This window comes from Giraffa tippelskirchi, chromosome 2 (assembly GCF_054371585.1).
Source record: "Giraffa tippelskirchi isolate mGirTip1 chromosome 2, T2T-mGirTip1v1.2.pri, whole genome shotgun sequence".
Lineage (NCBI taxonomy): Eukaryota > Metazoa > Chordata > Mammalia > Artiodactyla > Giraffidae > Giraffa > Giraffa tippelskirchi.
In genome coordinates, this window is record NC_137276.1 from 68,996,728 (window position 1) to 69,020,198 (window position 23,471).

The following is a 23,471-nucleotide window of genomic DNA, read 5'->3' on the forward strand; positions in this document are numbered from 1 at the left end:
GATTGGGTTGCTGTTTCTTTCTCCAGGGGATCTTCCCAATTTAGGGATCGAACCTGCATCTCCTGCATTCCAGGCTAATTCTTCACCACTGAGCCACCAGGGCTGCCCATATGGAGAGATATTATTTACACACACACACTCACACAAACACAGTGGCTGACTGTCTTCCAGGTGGCCTTCGTGGTAAAGAATCCTCCTGCCAATGCAGGAAACGTCGTAAGAGATATGGGTTGGATCCCTGGGTCAGGAAGATCCCCTGGAGAAGGGCATGGCAACCCACTTCAGTATTCTTGCCTGGAGAATCCCAATGACAGAGGAGCTTGGTGGGCTATAGTCCATAGGGTCACAAAGATTCAAACACGACTGAAGTGACTTAGCACAGCCCAGCACAGCACAGTGATGGAGAAGCTCTTCACTGGCACTAAACAAATACCTTGAGACTCAGATACAATCCATGTAAATCCTTCTTGTCTCAGTCAGTAAATACAACAGCCCCTCCCCTTCCTCACGTAATTAGCAGTCACATGACCTTGTGCCCTTTATTTTCTTTTCCCTTTCCAGCTGGCCTGGGTGTTCTCTATTCATCTTCTCTGTCTTGGTCCCTTTCTCCATTTTTAACTGATTTATATCAATATGCTGAAGCAGGAGAGGCACACAGCCAAGCTCTCCCCTGTGGACAGAGTGTTCACCAGGGCAGTCCCAGTTTATGCTTTTGCTCTAGTTTGGAAAATAAATCACTTAGTCAACCTGCCTGAAGATGACCCAAATATGTTATTTTATAAAATGAAAATGAACAGCCAACTTGAGTGCCTGACTAGCTAGTCAGAATTGTTTTAAGAAGGGCAGTAGGTGATATAAATCTAAAAAGGCTCTGCTTCCCCAGACCTTTTGATCAGGGCTCTATGTAAAGTGTCTGTAGAATCTTCATGTCCTATCTTTCTGAGAGAACAGTTTCTTTCAGTGAATTTTAACCTGATAAACTCCTATTTTTACTTACTTGTGGTTTTCTTCAGTGCTTTAGGTAAGTATTTTTCAGGTGAGTTAATTATTCTTAAGGCATAACTTATAGAGATCCAGGGATATGAAAACTTAACTCTCCACAAAGGATTATAATCTAGAGTCTGAGCTAAGAAATTGTTATATGCTATTCTAATGATGAGAGATAGTAGCTAACCCATTCTTTAGGAAATTCCCCTCAAGAAAAATTTCTAGTCTACTAAACTAGTTACTCCTTTACATCAATGATATTGCTTAAGCAGTAATTTTCCAGTGTCTCTCTCAGCATCACTTCTATGTACCTTTCACACACACAAATTTTATAATGTTAGATGAATAAAAGTAACTCATTATTCAGTCTTTTTTTCCCACTTACTTAAAATGGGAATCTTGTGACTTTAAGGGGAAGGAATAGCTTTTTAAAGTTTCCAATTTGTGATTACATAAAAACGGTCATTTTAATGATCTTGTATTCACTGCAAAATAATATCTATGTGTATTTGTACAAATATATGTGTGTATATGAACATTAATGTATATTGTTCATATTCTAATTAGTTAGTTACTAGCCATTTAAACATCTTTTTTGTAGGATAGCAAATATTATTTTAAATACAGTAAGTACTCAACAGAACAAAAATGACAGCCCATTTTTGAGAGGGAATAGAAAAAGGCTATTTTTTTCTTTCTCTAGAATTGCAAAATATAGGAAATTTTTGCTTGTTAAGTGTTATTTCTGAGTAGAGTTTTTTGTAAGTATAAATATTTCTATTGATTTTCATTGAGCAGAATGCTCACACTGTTCCCATATATCACAGGGGAAGTCTTCCATTTTTATAAGGCCAATCTTACTTAACAAGTATTCTATGTTTGTGGGTTGTTGAAAGATTGATACTTACATTTTTTTGTAGCTAACAGGGTTTTGTTTTTCAATAATTTGCATGCAGTGAAAAAAACAGACTTGCTTCATGAAGGAATTAATTTTTTGAGACCTAGCCTTTATCACTATCAAGACATATTTTTCTTCATTTTATGTTGTAATTCAGGGGCCTATTATATTACATTTGTTTTTCTTCTAAATTTAAGAATTTTTCAACTGAGTTTATTTCTACCTGTTAATATATAAAATAAGAAACAAGCATTATTTTTTCAGTTAATAGTGTTTTTCTAATTTGTCTCTTAATTTGTCTCAGATTGGGCTCATTACCTCTGGATCCAACCTAACTTCTTCCCATGGCCCTAATTCTGCTTTGGGGACACCAGGTTAAGTCAGCTTTGCCAGTCCACTTTGGCTCTTCCTTGTCTCTTGTTCCAAATGTCCCATTATTTGTCAGTAACTTTACTGACATGAGTGACATGTATCTTTTACATGCACTACTCTCATTTCTGTTGTCATTATCTTGGCTCAAAATAGTATTACCTTGTTTATTTAGTGATTGCATAACTAGTATGCCTAATCATTACAGTTATAAACAGAACTAAATATTTGTAAATTCATTTCTAGAGACTAGCTATATTTCTGTTTAATTAAATGTAAGCAGTATGTAGAAAATAGTGAATGCTTTTTTCTTTATCATGTCTGAAACATTACTCTGTCTTTGCAAAGATATTAAGATTTGAAATATACATTATTCTGGGAAATTGGCTTCCTTATAAACACTATTTCATATGTACATATAGATATATGTGAGTATAAATACATGTGTATTACACCACTGCTTATACGTTTCTCAATTTATTTAAAGTGTTTTAACTTTTTTCAAAATGCACTTGATAATAACTTTATTCTTACTTATCTTAATGCCTCTACTTTTGATTTCATTTATATAAGCTTATGGAAGTTTTCCAGGCAGACTTTGTTTTCATTAGAGTATGTGCAATTTGATATGTATTTGGGGGTTGGTTAGAAACATTTGTTTCAGTGCTACCAAACATGAGTTTTGTGTACAGGCTGGTAGCTTTAATTACAGTAAAAATAGAAAGTTGCGTCTTTGATATTATTTCATTGGTATTATTTGAGTAATATTAAGAAACTTGATAGAATATATCTTTTCTGCTGGCTTGAATCTTGAAAATTTTATGACTAATGACTATTTTGGTTTCTAAGTATTCAAGCAGTTGATAAAATAAAAGGAAAAGTAGTGTAGGAAATTGTCACATTGAAGCTTAGTTCACTGTAAGAGTGCCAAAGCCTGCCTAGATGTTACCTCTGGTCCTACCTTAATTCTTTGGGATTTCCACAGTGGTTTCTCTGCCTAGCCACCTGAGTGGCCATGGCACTTATTCCATCTCTTGGTCAACTCCTGCCTGGACATGTCTCTGACTTCCCCTCATTATTATCACTGTCATTTATTGAGCATTTGTTTTGTGCTAGGTACCATGCTACATGGTGGACTTATGTCATCTTATTTAAGCCTCCCATGGCTATTATAAGATAAATATAATTATTCCTGTTTTACAGTTGGAAAAAACTAAGATTTAGATAGTTTAATTGGTTAAATTCACTTACCTGGTGAATCGCAGAAGTGGTTCCTTGTCTTCTTAACCAATATGCTTTATTGCTTATTCCTCATGTTATCTAAATTATACTTGCTTTTGCGTCTGGAGAGGTGAACATAGTATAATGTGTCTGGTATTATTGACATCAATTGTCAGCATTGGATCTTAATTTTCAGTATGGAAAACACTATGATTTGCTAAGCTACCCTTTAGCTTTATGATACTGCTTTATACTTTGGGTCCTCAGGAAAGAAACCTGAGGTTGATCAGGGATTCATGATGTGGGTAGATGGTGATGAAGACTCAAAATCAGAGCTCTCTGCCTTTACTAAGCTCATATTGGGCATATTGGGCAAATTCAAGTGTAAAGGGAAGAGTCTAATCTGAATAACATTCTGGATTGGGACAGGATCCTTAGTTATATTCCCGGATAAAATATGTGTAAGATTATATAGGGAGATCTTTAGGGATTTTACAGCTAGATATCTGTGTTGATTTGGAAATTGGTAGAAATTTTTTTCAATTAAATGGTGTTAGTTTTTCTTAACACAAGATTCAAAAAGTTAGAAACCTCAGTTAATCTGATTATTTTGTTTTATATTAAATGATATTTGTTTTGATTTCTTTCTGTATGGAAAAGAGTTATAGGTAAGTGCTGGAGTGCAGAAGTGGGGAAGTACAGAAATAAATACGAATAAGATATAATTTCTGCTTGCTAACAAAATCATAGACTAGTGGGGAGACAAACAAATATGCAAGAGAGGAAAGGAAGGCAATGGATGGCGTGAGCTAGGAGACAAGCGTGTCCATATATAAGGATGTGTGTGTGTGTGTGTGTACTCTGCTCTGACTGGCTGATTATGTTATGTTATTTATCCTTTGTGAGTGCAAAACAAACTAGTCATCTTTATTTGAAAATAGTTTTGCTATTTTCCAGATTTATTGGCCAGAGTCAATATTGCTGGAGAAGTGATTCAATAGTTACTTTGATAGACCCTCCCACAAAGATAATATATTTTACACTTTGAAATTTGTTTGAAGAGCAATCTATCTTATCTATCTTTGGAGCTCTTAAGCATTCTAATGGTTAATTCATGAGAGCACAATAGACTGTTGCAGCATTAATTTTAGTTATCTTGATTCTACTAGTAATTTATTTATAGAAGCATTTTCAGGAAGTAATTAAGAGCCTGAATTTATGTTATGCTACCCTTAAACAAAACTAGTTTTTTATACTTTTAAATTCTTACATATAACCCATTCCATAATATTAAATTTTAGTATTTTCTTAAGATCTAAGTTGTCAAGTGAACTAACAATTGCTATCTTGAGATTACAAGTATAGAATCAGACAGGAGCTCAATATGATTTTGAAAAATTTCAAATGTCTATAACTTGAGAATAATGTGAAAGAAAACACTATTTGCAGGAGGATAATAATTCTTCTAGTGCCTTTTGTGTGAAAAGAACATTATAGTGAACTCCTGCAGAGTGATATCACAAAGTGAAAAAAACTGAATTCTGTTTGAAAAGTAATAGTTCTCCTTTCATTAAAATTCAATTTAAAAATGTATCAGATATTTAAATGACTTTTTTACTTGTGAATGTATTTTATTTTTTACAGAAGTATTTGTTTTTATTTCAGTTTTGTAACAAATAACTAGGGGTTATAATATATTTTCATGAATTCAAATGCTAGTACCCCAAAACCTAAATAGAAATATCCATTCATTAATTAATTAACTTCAACAAAGGCATGCTGAATGCCTTTGCTGATTCTGGTACTGGGCTAGATGCTGGAGATACACCAAATACTTGTCCTCAAGGCTTCTGAATGAAACGTAAACCCTTTTAACATACACTTAGCAAGTGAAAGAGAAGAGACTCCATGTAGGAAGAACATTTTTCTTCTCCCTAGTTGGCATCTCTCTCACTCTTTAATTTACTCTTGCTCTTTCTCTTCCTTAAATTATCAAGGTACTTCCTCTGCACTTTTATGATGTGTATATTTTGAAATTTGGTCTTCTGTGGTCTTTATTTGTGCATATATTTTATCTTATATTAGACCATAACCTCTTGAGCCAAAATCTATGACTAACCACATTTTTCCTTGCCTTTTGTTGTTTCATGTGGTCCCAGTAAGAACTAAATATGTATTTATTGAATGAATGAATGAATGCATGCATGAATAAATTAATAGAGTAATGAGTACTTGGCACAGTCTGGGAAGAATTTTAAAATGTTAATCCCTGGATGACTGGGCTTTATGGGAACTGTATGACTGAGATAATCTGTTAAAGTCTTATGATGTCAAGGCCAGGTCATTATGATTCTAGGATAGAGGTAGAGGGCTACAGTGAATTTCAAAAATCCACACTAATGATGAGTCACATAGAGCTGCATTATAATGTTTGGGAACTTCTTCATTTGTTATTTCAATTATTTAAAAGTTTTTATTAATTTTATTTAAAGATCAAAAGACCCTGATGTTGGGAAGGATTGAGGGCAGGAGGAGAAGGGGACGACAGAGAATGAGATGGCTGGATGGCATCATCAACTCGATGGACATGGGTTTGGGTGGACTCAGGGAGTTGATGATGGACAGGGAGGCCTGCCGTGCTGCGGTTCATGGGGTCACAAAGAGTTGGACATGACTGAGTGACTGAACTGAACTGAACTGAATGTTATATAAAGAATTAGTTTAAATTTGAAATATATAAAAGGTTAAAAACAAATTGAAAATACAATGATTATTCTTAATTTGGTGATTTTAATCCTATAAATTTCAGAATGTTATATCTGTGCTTTGTCCTTTAATACCTTCTACACGTGCATGTTTCACTTGTTAGTACTCACTAGAATCATGGCCCATGATCTCCAAGAGGTTGGTGCACCTGCCAAATTAGTTCTCCCGGTAATGGACTCTGCCCTGGATCCTTCTATGTTAACCTCTGTTTTATTTTTGTAATGCCAGTGAAAAGTGATATTTCACTTTTACTGAGGGAAAGCAAAATGCCCCAAACTGTTTTCATTTACATGAAAATCTTGTGCACAGCCTGATGCCTGCTAAATTGGCTCTGTTGCCAGGTAAAGTGAATGGAATCCAAATTGAGACTATGGCTCAAAGGCCCCACTAATCTTGCTCCTATGTTTCCAAATGTGTTTTTTTTTTCATATGGTTGTGCAATGAGGTACATTTGCTAATAAGTTTGAAAACAATCTCATGCTTTTTCTTTTTTCTGGAAATTGTCATTTTAGCAGTTCACTTGAGGATCTTATAATGATGATACAGCAATTGGTATTTTTAATCTAGATTTGTATAAATATGTAAGAATGAAAATCACCAATTATAATAAACACTACAAAGCAAACAGATAACAGTGGTTAGTGTTGATACAAGTAACTGATGAACTCGACCTATGACTGGCAGTGCACTTTAGCCTCATAGAGAGGTTCTAAATAGGATTTCCCTGACCACTGGCATTACATTTGGTTTTCTGTCATGATTTCCAACATCCTATGGCTTTTTCTTCCTCACGAGCTTACTGTCATTTTGGCATTCTTCACAAAACAGGTTCTCTGTTTTTTACATACCTGATCTAGTGAGTTGTCCTGCATTGGTAGGACCTTGATACTCCAACTTTCTTAGGAGTTCTTTCTTATTTCTGTCTAGAACCTAGAGGACAGTACCTCAGTATTACATGAATCCTTGTAGCTGTCTTCCAAATAAATAGGCTTTCAAATGATGCTATAACTTCTCTTCAACTTTATTATTAAATTAATTAAGATTTTGGTTGAAATTATCTCCAGACTAAATGAGATGGTACTGTATATGGTTAGTTAGTGAGTCGTGTCTGACTCTTGCAACCCCATAGACTGTAGCCTGCCAGGCTGATCTGTCTATGGAATTATTCAGGCAAGAATACTGAAATGGGTAGCCATTCCCTTCTCCAGAGGAACTTCTCAACCCAGGGATCAAACCCTGGTCTCCTGCACTGCAGGGGGATTCTTTGCCATTTGAGTCACCAGGGAAGCCCAATACTGTATGTACATCTGCCCAACTACATAAAAGTCCTGCACTTGGACGTTTAGTTCAAATAACATTTATTTGATGAAAATTCCTCAGATGAATTTGATTCTGTAGGAATGAGATTCTGCTATGAATTTATTCAGAATTGAATTTCTGTGAAATTCAGAATTTAATTTCTTGAATATATCACATAAGTATCAATATGTATTGCTCCTTCCTTCCATCCATCCATCTATTCATCCATCCATCCATCCATTGTTGAGTACTCTTGGGATCCTGAATGAACAAAATCAACTCCCTGACTTCAAAATCAAGCAGTTGTAATACACTCCTTTTTCCCTAGATATGTATGGAGGAAGTTGAAGGAAATACCTGCCTTTGACCTGGCCAGTCATATATATGTATTGCTATTATTTAATTTATCTTAACATTATCTAGCAATCATGACTGCAAATTTGATAGAGAATAAAAATATCACAGGGGTTATACACACTGTTTATTAGTAAAAATTTGAAAGTTCTTGTTAGTGGAAACACTGGCAGGGAAAAGAATTGCTTCTCACAAAGTTAATGTTTGTAGACTGAAATCAGATCTTCAGATAAGAATGAGTTAATATGTATATCTAGTTTATTATTAATGATTTAGCATAATTATAATATGTTATTAATGTAATATTCATTGTTCTCTTTTTGAATTTTGTATGACATAAATGTTAGGAACATTAAAAAAGGTAAGTACTGACAATATAGCTTTTATTATAGTGCAGTAAAAAAATTCTTGGTCTTTACAGAAGGCTTACTGGTAAGGAATCCACCTGCCAATGCAAGAGATGCAGGTTTGATCCCTAAATTGGAAAGAATGCCTGGAGAAGGAATTGATTACCTACTCCAATTTTCCTTTTTTTTTTTTTGGACTGTTCACTTAAAAGGTTTTCTTATCTCTCCTTGCTATTCTTAACTCTGCATTCAGATGGCTATATCTTTCCCTTTCTCCTTTACCTTTAGCTTCTCTTTTTTTCTCAGCTATTTGTAATGCCTCCTCAGACAACCATTTTGTCTTGTTGCATGTCTTTTTCTTGGGGATGGCTTGGGTACAATGTTATGAACCCCCATCCATAGTTCTTCAGGGACTCTATCAGATCTAATCCCCTCAATCTATTTGTCACTTCCACTGTATAATCATAATGAATTTGATTTTGGTCATATCTGAATGGTCTAGTGATTTTCCCTACTTTCTTTAATTTAAGTCTGAATTTTGCAATAAGGAGCTCATAATCTGAGCCACAGTCAGCTCTAGGTCTTGTTTTTGTGGACTGTATAGAGCTTCTCTATCTTTGGCTGTAAAGAATATAGTCATTCTGATTTCAATATTGACTATCTGGTGATGTTATTGTGTAGAGTCATCTCTTGTGTTGTTGCAAGAGGATGTTTGCTATGACCAGTGCATTCTCTTGGCAAAACTCTGTTAGCCTTTGCCCTGCTTCATTTTTTACTCCAAGGCCAAACTTGCCTGTTACATCATGTATCTCTTGACTTCCTGCTTTTACATTCTAGTCCTCTATGATGAAAAGGACATCTTTTACTTGGTGTTACTTCTAGAAGGTCTTGTAGTTCTTCATAGAACTGTTCAACTTCAGCTTCTTTGGCACTAGTGGTTGGGGCATAGACTTGGATTACTGTGATTTTGAGTGGTTTGCCTTGGAAAGAAGTGAGATCATTCTGTCGTTTTTGAGACTGCATCCAAGTGCTGCATTTCAGACTCTTTTGTTGAGTGTGAGGGCTACTCCATTTCTTGTAAGATATTCTTGCCCATCTTAGTAGATATAATGGTCATCAGAATTAAATTCACCCATTTTAGTTCACTGATTTCTAAAATGTCAGTGTTAACTCTTGCCATCTCCTATTTGAGTGCATCCAATTTGCCTTGATTCATGGTCCTTACATTCCAGGTTCCTATGCAGTATTGTTCTTGACATCATCAATAAAGGACAGAAACGGTAAGGACCTAACAAAAGCAGAAGAGATTAAGAAGAGGTGGCAAGAATACACAGAACTATACAAAAAACGGTCTAAATGACCTGAATAGCCACGATAGTGTAGACACTCACCTATAACCAAACATTCTGGAATGTGAAGTCAAGTGGGCCTTAGGAAGTGGAGTTGATGGAATTCCAGCTCAGCTATATCCAATCTTAAAATATGATGCTGTTAAAGTACTGCACACAACATACCAGCAAATTTGGGAAACTCAGTAGTGGCCACAGGACTGTAAGAAGTCAGTTTTCATTCCAATCACAAAGAAGGGCAATGCCAAAGAATGTTCAAACTACCACACAATAGCACTCATTTCACGCTAGCAAGGTAATGCTCAAAATCCTTCAAGCTAGGTTTCAACAGTGAACAGAGAACTTCTAGATGTCCAAGATGGATTTAGAAAAGGCAGAGGAATGAGAGATCAAATTGTCAACATCTGTTGGATCATAGAAAAAGCAAGAGAATTCCAGAAAAGCATCTACTTCTGCTTCATTGGCTACACTAAAGCCTTAGACTGTGTGGAACACAGCAAACCAGAAAATTATTCAAGAGATGGGGATACCAGCTGACCTTACCTGCCTCCTGAGAAACCTGTATGCAGGTCAAGAAGAAACAGTTAGATCCAGACATGGAACAACGGAATGGTTCAAAATGGGAAAGTAGTATGTCAAGGCTGTATATTGTCCTCCTGCTTATTTAACTTATATGCAGAGTACATCATGGGAGATGCCAGGCTGGATGAATCACAAGCTGAAATCAAGATTGGTGGGAAAAATATCAGTAGTCTCTGATATGTAGATGATACCACCCTATGGTAGAAAGTGAAGAGGAACTCAAGAGCCTCTTGATGAAGGTGAAAGAGGAGAATGAAAAAGCTGGCTAAAATTCAGCATTTAAAAAATGAAGATCATGGCAACCAGTCCCATCATCATGGTAAATAGATGGAAAAAAAAAATGGAAACACTGATAGACTTCATTTTCTTGGGTTCCAAAATCACTGTAATCAGTGACTGCAGCCTTGAAATTAAAACACTCTTGCTCCTTGGAAGCAAAGCTATGACAAACCTAGACAGTGTATTAAAAAGTAGAGACATCACTTGGCCAACAATGGTCCATCTAGTCAAAGTGATCGATTTTTCCAGTAGTCATGTACAGATGTATGAGTTGGACCATAAAGAAGGCTGAGTGTTTAAGAATTGACACAGTTCAAAAGTGAACTGTGGTGCTGGAGAAGACTCTTGAGAGTTCCTTGGACAGCAAGGAGATCAAATCAGTGAATCCTAAAGAAAATCATCCCTAAATATTCATTGGAAGGACTGATATGGAAGCTGAAGCTCCAATACTTTGGCCACCTGATGCAAAGAGCTGACTCACTGGAAAAGACTCTGATGCTGGGAAAGATTGGGGCAGGAGGAGAATGGGGTGACAAAAGGATAGATGGTTGGATGGCATCCCTGACTCAATGGACATGAGTTTGAGCAAACTCCTGAAGATGGTGAAGGACAGTGAAGCCTGTCATGCTGTGGTCCACAGTATCGCAAAGAGTTGGACACGACTGAGTAACTGAACCCACTCCAGTATTCTTGCCTGGGAAATTCCATGGACAAAGGAGACTGACAATATACAGTCCTTGGGGTTGCAAAAGAATTGGACATTGACTTAGTGACTAAACAACAACAGCAAAACACTTCTTGATAACATTTAAATAAAGATCAGCTTCTAAACTATGTTAACATGTATAGATTCTGTGAGTGGTGACTATCGTTGGACTGACTGGAAGTAATGTTGGGGTTGGGGAGTATCTAGCTCTTCTCAGTGTTTTACTTATGTTGTCTCACTAATTTTAGTATCTGTTTTTTTCACAGCTATACCTAGCATTTACAAACTGTCATTTTCTAGGGTTCATTTTTTTGTTACTTTACTTCATAGGATGTAGTACTTCTGAGACTAATTTCTTAGTAATAATGAACAAGTTAATGATGGTTGTATCTTTGATAAGTGTTATCAGCTATACATATGTGGAGATGATATGGTTTCAACCATGAGTTTGATTAAACTAATTAAAAATAAGCTACATAAAGAAAAAATGTGAGGTGTTATTTCTTAATGGTCCACTTTATTTTATTAACAGTTTAATGATTTGGTTTCAACTCAAGGAACAAAATAGATATCAAATGCAATAAAAAAAATCAAATTGTTTTAGGCCATGTTTGGGCAGTAAAACTCAAGCCTGAGATTGCATAACAGTCTTCACTATCATCAAGACACTGTACTGAGAGAATGTGCTTTAGCTACTTTTAACACAGCTGGACATTCAGCAATAAAGGCACAAATATAAAACAACATGAGGGGGTTTTATGTAAGAGTTTTATTATTGGTTTCTTATTTTTAGGTTATATTATTTATACTGCTAATCTATAATCTGAATGATATAAGATCAGTGATGAAGAAAAGGATGAAACTTATATATAGATATGTACTCCAGATAGATTCCCTATGGGATATAGGCTTTTGCATGAAAAGTTTGACCTAGTATCATTAGGAATGTTATTAACAATTCTTCATTTTCATATTATTTAAGTATCTATTATGAAAGTATTGTAGTCTTCCTGACCCAGGGATTGAACCTGTGTCTCCTGCACTGCAGGCAGATTCTTTACCAACTGAGCTACCAGGGAAGCCCTATGAAAGTATTGTAGTGTCTATAATCAAAGTGTCAAGATTCAAAATGAAGAACAGGTCACAAATTTTGCAGGAATGTGTGATTAAAAAAATCTAATCTAAAGGTTAGAAAATCTAATCTAGGGGGTAAAAATGATTTTTGTTTTCTCAAGTTTGCTAAGGAAGATATCACTTGAATGAAACCTAGAGTAGAATTATAAATTAATTTTTCAATGAATATACTCCTAATAGGGCTTCCCTGATGGCTCAGATGATAAAGAATCCACCTGCCCATGCAGGAGACCGGGGTTTGATTACTGGTGGGGAAGATACCCTGGAGAAGGGAATGAATGGCAACCCACTCCAGTTTTCTTGCCTGGAGAATACTATGGACAGAGGAGCCTGGTGGGCTACAGCCCATAGGGTTGCAGAGTCAGATATAACTGAGCAACTAACACACACACACACTTAATATCTGATTCTCTCCCCTCAAATTTAGTTTTAAAATCTCTTAATGGATTTCTGATATTATATGAGATAATGAACATGCTATTATTTATAAAATATATAAGTATAGTATATAATGTATTATAATTTATAATAAACATTAGTTTATGTTATATACCACAGGCATATTATATATAAAAGTATATTTATATATATTAGCCCCGCCTTATCCACAGGGTATTCTAAGACCTGTGTATGTCTTAGAACCAGGCATTCAGTATATACCTGAAACCATAGATGGTACTGAATCCTCTATATACTGTTTGTTTGTTTGTTTTACTATACATACATGTCTAAGATAAAGTTTAATTTATAAATTTAAGCATAGTAGGAGACTACCCAAATTGCCAGCATCACTCCTTTTGTGCTTTGAGGGCAATATTAAGTCAAATAAGTGTTACTTGAACACAGACACTGGGATACTTCTAAAGCTGATCAGTTAATGGAGATGGCCGCTAACTGACTAATGGGCAAGTAACATGTACAGTATGGATATGCTGGATTAAGAGATGATTTGCATTTCTGGTGGTCCTGAGATGATGGGCAAGAGATTTTTATCACACTACTCAGAATGGCACACAAATTAAAACTTACGAAATGCCTCTTTTTGGAATTTTTCATTTAATATTTTTGTGTCATGGAGGACCACAGGTAACCAAAACCACAGAAAGCAAAACCAAGGGTAAATAAGGAAGGAGTTCTGTGTGTATATGTGTGTTATGTACTGGTTAGTGACTTTTTCCTAATAGGATTGTCTTTGCTATTTTCTCTCTACTACCCTTCCTCCCTTGGATTTGTGAAATTCTCACTCCATGCACAGAATTGTGCCACACATTTGAGGCTAATTCAAGGAGCAATAGATGTGAGAATAGATTGTCTACCATCTCTGGGGTTCTATTATCATTCTGAATATGTAAATAAAAACTTAAGAAAATAACTGGTAAATGATACTAGTTGTGAGTACAGATGCTTGTTTATGAGGAAACATTAGAACCTAGAGCCCCTGACTATATCCACTCCCTGAGAAGTTTTGCCAAAATGAGGCAACTCTTTGAACTGCATGACCTTGGAAAATGAGTATATTCCATCCTAATATGAAAAGGCAAAAAAATATGACACTGAAAGTTGAACTCCCCAGGTTGGTAGATGTTCAATATGCCACTGGAGAAGAGTGGAGAAATAACTCCAGAAAGAATGAAGATGTGGAGCCAAAGTGAAAACAATGCTCAGTTGTGGATGTGACTGATGATGATGGAAGTAAAGTCTGATGCCATAAAGAACAATATTGCGTGGGAACCTGGAATGTTAGGTCCATGAATCAAGGCAAATTGGATGTGGTCAAACAGGAGATGGCAAGAGTTAACACTGACATTTTAGGAATCAATGAACTAAAATGGACTGTAATAGGGGAATTTAATTCAGATGACCATTATATCTAATATTGTGAGCAAGAATTCCTTAGAAGAAATGGAGTAGCCCTCAAGTCAAAAAAAAGAGTCTGAAATGCAGTATTTGGGTGCAATTTCAAAAATGACAGAATGATCTTTGTTCATTTCCAAGGCAAACCATTCAATATCACAGCAATCCATGTCTTTGCACCAATCACTAATGCCAAAGAAGCTGAAGTTGAACAGTTATATAAAGACCTACATACCTTCTAGAAGTAACACCAAAAAAGATGTCCTTTTCATCACAGGGGACGCTACACGTGGACATCACAAGATGGTCAATACCAAAATCAGATTGATTATATTCTTTGCAGTCAAAGATGGAGAAGCTCTATACAGTCAGCAAAAACTAGACCTGGAGCTGACTGTGGCCCAGATCATGAACTCCTTATTACAAAATTCAGACTTAAACTGAAGAAAGTAGAGAAAACCACTAGACCATTCAGGTATGACCTAAATCATATCCCTTACAATTATACAGTAGAAGTGGCAAATAGATTCAAGGGATTAGATTTGATAGACAGAGTGTCTGAAAACTATGGACAGAGGTTCATGACATTGTACAGGAGGCAGTGATTAAGACCATACCCAAGAAAAAGAAATGCAAAAAGGCAAAATGGTTGTCTGCTGCTGCTGCTAAGTCACTTCAGTCGTGTCCGACTCTGCGTGACCCCATAGACGGCAGCCCAACAGGCTCCCCTGTCCCTGGGATTCTCCAGGCAAGAACACTGGAGTGGGTTGCCATTTCCTTCTCCAATGCATGAAAGTGAAAAGTGAAAGTGAAGTCGCTCAGTCGTCTCCGACTCCTAGCGACCCCATGGACTGCAGCCCACCAGGCTCCTCCATCCATGGGGTTTTCCAGGCAAGAGTACTGGAGTGGGGTGCCATTGTCTTTTCCGATGGTTGTCTGAGGAGGCCTTAAATATCTGAGAAAAGAAGAGTAGCAAAAGGCAAAGGAGAAAAAAGGAAAGGTATACCCATCTGAATGCAGAGTTCCAAAGAACAGCAAGGAGATATGAGAAAGCCTTCCTAAGTGATCAGAGCAAAGCAATAGAGAAAACCAATAGAATGGGAAAGACTAGAGTTCTCTTCAAGAAATTTAGAGATACCAAGGGAAGATTTCATGCAAAGATGGGCACAATAAAGGACAGAAACAGTATGGACCTAACAGAAACAGAAGATATTAACAAGATGTGTCAAGAATACACAGAAGAACTATACAAAAAAGATTGTAATGACCTAGATAACCACAATGGTGTGATCACTCACCTAGAGCCAGATATCCTGGAGTGTGAAGTCAAATGGGCCTTAGGAAGCATCACTATGAGCAAAGCTAGTGGAGCTGATGGAATTTCAGTTGAACTATTTCAAATCCTAAAAGATGATGCTGTGAAAGTGCTGCACTCAATATGCCAGCAAATTTGGAAAACTCAGCACAGGCCAGTGGCCACAGGACTGGAAAAGGTCAGTTTTCATTCCAATTGCAAAGAAAGGCAATGCCAAAGAACATTCAAACTACTGCACAATTACATTCATCTCACACATGCTAGCAAAGCAATACTCAAAATTCTCCAAGTGAGGCTTCACCAAAACATGAACTGAGAACTTCCAGATGTGCAAAGTGGATTTAGAAAAGTCAGAGAAACCAGAGATCAAATTGCCAACATCCGTTGGATCATAGAAAAAGCAACAGTTCTAGAAAGACTTCTACTTCTGCTTTATTGACTATGCCAAAGCCTTTGACTGTATGGATCACAACAAACTGTGGAAAATTCTTCAAGAGATGGGAATACCAAGGCACCTGACCTGCCTCCTGAGAAGTCTGTACACAGGTCAAGAAGCAACAGTCAGAACTGGACATGGAGCAATGGACTGGTTCAAAATTGGCAAAGGAGTACGTCAAGGCTGTATATTGTCACCTTGGTAATTTAACTTATATGCAGAGTACATCATGCAAAATACCAGGCTGGATTAATCATAAGCTGGAGTCAAGATGGCTGGAAGAAATATTAATAACCTCAGATATGCAGATGACACCACCCTTATGGCAGAAAGGTAACAGGAACTAAAGATCCTCTTGATGAAAGTGAAAGAGGAGAGTGAAAAAGCTGGTTTAAAGCTCAACACTCAAGAAACATGGCATCCAGTCATGGCATAAGATCATGGCATCCAGTCCTATCATTTCATGGCAAATATTTGGGGAAATAATAGAAACAGTGATAGATTTATTTTCTTGGGCTCCAAAATCACTGCAGCTGGTAACTACAGCCATGAAATTAAAAGACACTTACTCCTTGGAAGAAAAGCTGTGACCAACCCAGACAGCATATTAAAAAGCAGAAACATTACTTTGCCAACAAAAGTCTGACTAGTCAAAGCTATGATTTTTCCAGTAGTCATGTATAGATGTAAGAGCTGGACCATAAAGAATGCTGAGTGCTGAAGAATTGATGCTTTTGAACTGTGGTGTTGGAGAAGACCCTTGAAAGTTCCTTGGGCTGCAAGGAGATCAAACCATTCAATCATAAAGGAAATCAAGGCTGAGTATTCATCGGAAGGACTGATTCTGAAGCTGAAGCCCCAATACTTTAGCCACCTGATAAGAAGAACTAACTCATTGGGAAAGACCCTGATGCTGAGAAAGATTGAGGGCAGGAGGAGAAGGGGACAACAGAGGATGAGATGATTGGATGTTATCATGGACTGGAAGGACATGAGTTTGTGATGAACAGGGAAGCCTGGTGTGCTGCAGTCCATGAGGTCACAAATAGTCAGACATGACTGAGCAACTGAAATGAACTGAATAGAAAACTCATTAGATTTTCTTACCTTTTAATTCTTTTCTCATATGCTTTTTTATTTGCTTCAATTGCTTACAATTTAATATTTGCTGCTTTTATAAGTAAATCAAACTCTCAAAATAATATAATGGGAATCATGCTAAGTGCCTTTGGGGAGAACTAATGTATTTTGAATGGCTTATTTGTTTATTTTAATGAATTTATAATTTATTACAGGACATAAAGTTGAGGCATGCAAAAGTGTCAGAGTAGGACAAAGGCTCTGTAGTTTCTTAATAAATGTACTGAGGTCTTATTGTTGAGCTGTAATCACTGTCTAGTATCTGAATAATACAGTTTTTCTTGGCTTCTTCTGAAGGAGAAATTAAAAATACAAATTAAATATTGAAAAATTCTAGAAAATAATAACATTTGACATATAATTCAAATGAATTTCCAAGAACATTGTTGAAATGTGTTGATGTAGGCAATAAAAAATAACATAATGGGATGGGATCATTCTGTCTAGGGGATGGGAATAACAGGAAAAATAAAACCATAGTTTTAGCACTGAGACAACATCTCCTAGATGGTAGCCCCATGAAAGAACACTGAAAAAATTTATTGGACCAGTTTGCTAATCATTATATTGATTATTTATTTCTCCCTGTGAGTTTAATGAAAAGGGAACTGTGTGGCTTATATTTGTGTCATGGTACTGGGGCTACCCCTTAGACCCTTTCTTTTTACCTGAGGACATTAGCAATATGGTTTTGACGAAAGCAAGACTTTTCTCCTAGTAAATTAGATAGTTCCTGTGGGTATTTAAAGGGATTCAGAGTGCCAGAAGTTTAATAATGCAGAAGTCTTTGTATCAGAATGCTAAGTGGGTCCCTGATCACACTCACCCCTCTTGATCCTTCGGTGCACACCTGTTTTATTGTCAGATCACACAGGTGGCTTTTGTTATAATGCATGACTGTATCAGAAACGCCTGCCTGATTCAGCTTTCCATTTAAATTCCTACTTATGAACACTTAGTTAATACAGGAGGTAGATGGCTCCTAGTCACCAAAATCTAGTCAGTCTCTTGACTCAATAATATTGTGGTCTATCCCTTCTGGACTACCCAGGTTAGAAGGTGCTTCTACCAGTTCCAGGGCTGATGTCTTATCTGTAAGGTCTCTTTCAACATTAAGATTCTGAAATTTTCTCCTCTACTGATCCCAAATTGATATTTTATCTTTTAAAAAATCATGTGTCGTGGGGAGGAAAGGCCTTTTCTGGAAATAATAATATATTCCCACATCATTCTTTCAGGGATCTCTTCTCCTGTGGGCCAACTGAATTGTTGTTCGTAGACTCAGTGTATCCTTAAGAGGCCTGTGGAGTAATCAAGAATTTGGGAGGAAAGAAAATGATTCTGAACTTCATGGTACAGTAAATTCATTTCTAGAGACTGGGGTCTTGAATGTAGCCCTTTGCAAAATCTGCTTGGGGATTTAGGGTTTTAAACTTATGCCACGAGTGATATTGATTAAGCATTTTCTGCCTTACCTATAAACTCTCCCTTCTGCTCAGTGTGGTAGTGAATTCATACTTTGTGCTATGGAAATCACTGAGGCAATAAATCTAGTACTTATGACTTCAATGCATTATTGAGACGAGAGCCCAGATGGACTATAGGGAGCAAGCAGTTGTTCAAACCAAGTGATATCTTTGATAATTAATAAATGTAACAAGGGAAATGAACACCAAATGAAACTAACTGATCTAATTTTTAACTAAAATGTAGCATGAAAAATCTCTGGTTTCTAATTTTTAAAAATTCTCTCTGTAGCATTGCAGAAAACCTTTTAATTCTTAAGAGTGCTGACAGCAACCTCAATTACATTAAAATGGGCAAAGGATCAACATTCCCTGTAATTTGCAATCACTTTGGGTTGGGCTTAAGCTTCTATCCAAAATGATATAAGTATTCTATTTATTGAACACTAACTCGGTTTCAGGAATTGTGCTAGACACTGGTAATTCAAAGATAATTGAGGCATGGTTCCTGTTTTCAAGAAACTCCCAGTCTCTAAGAGGCCTCCAAATATATACACATAAAAATGAGTAAGCTCAGCCTTTAACAGGGTTATTTACTGACCTCAGAGAAGGGCACAGTCAGCTTTGTTAGGCTAGGATCAGGAAAAGCCATAAAGGGAAGACTTCTGAGCTGAGCCTTGAATGAATAAGAACTCTTAGGAAAAAAGCAGAAAGACCATTCCAGGCAGAGGCACAAAGACCTCTGGTGACATGGTGGCTCAAGGGACTGAAACTACTCAAAATGGCAGTACCAAACAATGCATATGGAGGAGCAGAAATAAGTGTATATGCAGGCTATGAGAATACAGTAAAATGGAAAGTGAAAGATGATGAGGGCCTGAGGTCAGAAACCAGATATTCCCACTGAGAATAGGGAAAAAGAGTCAATCTCCATCACTTTTAGGTGAGCATCCTGGGCAAGTTAATTAACTTTTCTTAGCTACAATATTTGTGCCTGTTATCCCTGCCTTAAAGTTTTGTTGTTAGCTGTGGAGATAATGCATTTGTGTTTCCTTAAATAATAAGTTCTCAATAAATGAAATGGATGATTATAACATTTTTCCTGATTGAAACACTCCATCATATCTTCTGATCTTTTTCTGCAAGTCCATTGCTTGTCACTCGTGTATCACCATTCAATATATAGCTGAAATGAGCTTAGAGTATTGAGCATTTTTTAAATGCTCTATTAGTCATTTTCCAATAATTATTTCTGTTGCCACATTAATCTATATTTTATATGCAATCAAATTGAAGTGCTCAAAAATGTATAAACTCTATCAGAACAAGAAGGAGAGAGAAGCATTTGCACATAATTAGAATTGTTGGCTTATTGGTAGAAAGTGTCATTGTTCAAATATCAAATATTCAACTAAGTAAAAAGGACTGAGATTGCAATTCTGGTATGGGATACTTATTTGAAGTTTAGGTTTAGGCACATCATTTCACCTTTTCTATGTATATCTATCAAATTAAATAGATTATGCCTGATGATTAAACACCAGTGAGCAGCCTTAAGCATAAAAATGATAAATAATAAAATAATAACTTTCCTCTCTGAAGATGAAAAAAACTGTGTCAGCGAATCTATTCTGATGTCTGAACTTAATAAAACAATCACTGGGAATTGTATACATAGTACAGCTTTTTTAAAAAAAAAATTAACATCAGTTTAATCATATGTATTCCTGACTTCCACAATTTTGTTCCATACTTCAGTAGTTTTGTTTTAAACTATAAACAGCAAAAAAAAAAAAAAAAAAATCCCTGTGAAAGGTAGAAATTAACCTGCTGATGCTTTCTTTCCACACACCCCCCCATAGATGCTCTATTATAGGCGGAAAAATACAGTTTCAAAACCTAATATAGCAAAAAATGTCTCTAACCTACAAAACAACCCCCTAGTTTATATAACAGGATGATTTTTTTTTTTTTGTCTTGAGAGAAGAGGGCACTTTATAAAGAACTGCAAGCATTTGGGGTGGTCACTCATCTTGGATTCCTCTTGAAAATTCTTCCCTGGATCCTGCTGGGAGCGAGGTTAAATTCTACCTACTGTATGGGGGGGTGGGGGTGGGGAAACACCAAAAAATATCTATAAATATCATCCTTCTCTTGAACTGTGGCAGTTTTTCATTTTACTCCTCCCCTGGTACTTCATACATGCTGCTGTGTGTTAGTTACTATTTTATCATGAGTTATATCTTATCTCCCCAATTATATCACAGATACTTGAGAGCAACTACTTTGCTTTCTCTGTTGTCTTGCCTGGTCCTGAGGAGATGTTTGTCCATCTGCTGGTTTATTCAAGGCATCCCAAACCTAGATATACTAGTTTTATCTGAGATTGCACTTCTCCCAGATCTTAGATGTAGGCCCTGTTGTGTCACTGTATCCTTCTGTACCTATGGCAGAAAGTTGGCAGTAAGCTGGACCATGGACATTGATATTTGTGTTTATGATAGTTTCTTCAATTCCTAGGATTCTTACCTTGTTCTATAAAGCTTATGCAAGTGCTCATAAATCACCCTCGCCTATATTCCCACACAGAAAATACAGCCAGCCGAGCATGAGGGAAACCAAACTGGGAATGCAAATCTTGTCTCTAAAACTTATAAATATGGATTATTCCCTGTCCTCATACAATAGTATGAATTGTTGGTGATATTAAATTCATGGTGTAGGTTGTAGCTGAAGTGGATTAAGAGTGTTTTAGAAAATGTATCCTAGTTTCAGAAAACTCTTAATGGGAGCCAAATTATACCACTGTTCTAATTACATAATCAAATGAAGTACTCTACCGCATTGCATTGGCATTTTTTGGGGGGGAGGTGGGGTCTCTCTCTGCTTTTGCACTCTCACACTCTCATAATTATATTTGGCCTGCTAGCTTCACCCTGAATTTTAGGATTTCACGTCTTTTAAGAAGAATTTTAGGATTTCATTTCTTTTAAGAAGAATTTTAGGATGTCACATCTTTTAAGAAGCTATCAGCAAAAAAAAAAAAACAAACCCACAATAATTGCCTTGACTGTTTTCCTAAATAATTTAAGAGGAGTAACGTTTTGTTGGTATCTCCTTCAGTCACTTTCCTGCTGATCATTTCCTTCTTCACTTTCTTGGAAACACAAATGCATACACACAAACTTGATGGCAATCATGCTTTAGGTCTTTCTATACTGTATATTGGCCAGTTAAGTAGGTGCTGTAGCTGTAGAGTCTTGGAAAGTACACATGAATCTTTCCAGGATTTCGAGCTTCACTAAAGGAAGGTCACTCTTTGTACCTATTTTAGGGTGTTAATTGATCTAAGTAAAAAGTCTAAAGATGTTTTAAACATATATATATATATATATCATTCAAGATACTGCTGCATGTTGTTGCCCCTGAGGGAAAGCTCTTAAACTGACTAAAGTTTGCTTAATTTGGATAGACTTGGTCAGAGTGTGATTGTGCTCTCTATGACCTAGTATGTTTCCTATCAGCCCACAATTATCCAAGCTAACAGGTAAGCCTGAAATGGAACTTTCTAAGCTCTTGGTGAATTTTTTATTAAAAGTCACTCCTGCTCTCTTTCTCATCCTTCCCTCCATTCCTCCCTTTTCTTCTTCTCTATTGAATTATTCCTTAATTCATTCCATAAACGATCATTGAATATGTATTATGTGCCAGCTACTGTTCTAAGTATTAGTGGGATGAGTAAACAGAAACAGATATTATAGTAAGGGAATACACAATTAAACAAATAGTCACACAAATATATTATTATAAATTTTGATATCGGTCATAGAGGAAAAGTACAGGGAAGTAGTCTTTGAGGGATGAACATCATGGAACGTTTCCCTAAGGAAGTTTCATAGGAGTTGAGATGAGTGAAGGTAGGAGGAGGAATGTTTCAGGCTGACATAAACACTGTGCAAGGGATCAGGGCAGGTTAAAGGAAGGGGACTCTGGAATGGCTGGGCAAGAAATTATAGGGTGGGACTGAAATGGTGATGGTGGAAAGGCCTGTTCGAGTTGGGTTTAAGAGGTCATCAGGGACACGTCATTTGTTCCTTATAGTCCATATTATATTTCGAGGGGTTTTTAAAGGGTTTGTGTGTTAGCATAAAATAATTGAAAGCCAATGAAGAATGTTAAGTGGGAAAGTGGCATGAACTGATGTGTATTTACAAAAAGATAATTCTGAAGAAGAAAGGTAGCTAAAGTCAAGAGTAGATATCTGCAAAGCTGTTAGGAGGCTACTGAAGGATCCATTAGGAAGGTGAGAAGGCAGTGTGCTTGGGGCTGGTGGCCAAGAGGTAGAGAAATTTTGTCAAGTTTCTAGAGCATTTCTGAAGAGCGACAGGATTTGATCCTTTCTGTAGAGAAAAGGATTAGAAATTGGGACTGAGTGAGAAGACCATCTCAAGGATGCTTAAGTTTCTGGGTGGAGAAGTGTCCCGATGTGGGCATTCACTGGAACAGGACACATTGCAAAGGTGATTCACAGTTGCTTTGTCTGTAAGTTTAGTGTTAGACTTAATAAAGATGTAGAGATTTTGACATAGCTTAATGGAGATGTTGGGAAGCAGCTTCATTCAGTTCTGGAGAGAGGTCTAGGCCAGAGTCATTAATGCAACAATCAGTGGATATATTAATTCATTTTGTTAATTACAATTGGGTGTTTTTCCAAAGGTAAATGAGATTCCTTTTAAAATATTTTTCTAGTTTATGTTGTAGCATTATTTGTTTCCTTACCAAAATTTACAAGTCCATTTTGCTAGCTCAGTTGGTAAAGAATCTGCCTGCAAGGCAGGAGACCCCAGTTCGATTCCTGGGTCAGGAAGATCTGCTGAAGAAGGGAAAGGCTACCCACTTCAGTATTCTGGCCTGGAGAATTCCATGGACTGTATAGTCCGTGGGGTCGCAAAGAGTCAGACATGACAGG

At 36.6% G+C, this 23,471-nt stretch overlaps 2 protein-coding genes across 8 annotated transcripts in view; one reads left to right on the plus strand and one right to left on the minus strand.

Moving 5' to 3' along the window:
* Positions 1–23,471, plus strand: part of CTNNA3 (catenin alpha 3) — a 1,864,976-nt gene that overhangs the window by 636,496 nt on the left and 1,205,009 nt on the right. Inside the window, exon 11 of one of the 7 annotated variants that reach the window (XM_081568955.1) lies at positions 18,275–20,068. The exons of the other annotated variants lie outside the window; for them this stretch is intronic. Within the exon in view, the coding sequence (XP_081425081.1) occupies positions 18,275–18,301 (27 nt within the window). The 3' untranslated portion in view covers positions 18,302–20,068. Of the gene's footprint in view, positions 1–18,274; positions 20,069–23,471 lie in introns of those variants that run through there. 7 annotated transcript variants of the gene reach the window in all.
* The window catches only part of LRRTM3 (leucine rich repeat transmembrane neuronal 3), a 202,599-nt gene that overhangs the window by 3,630 nt on the left and 175,498 nt on the right, over positions 1–23,471 (minus strand). The gene's annotated exons all lie outside the window — the stretch shown is intronic.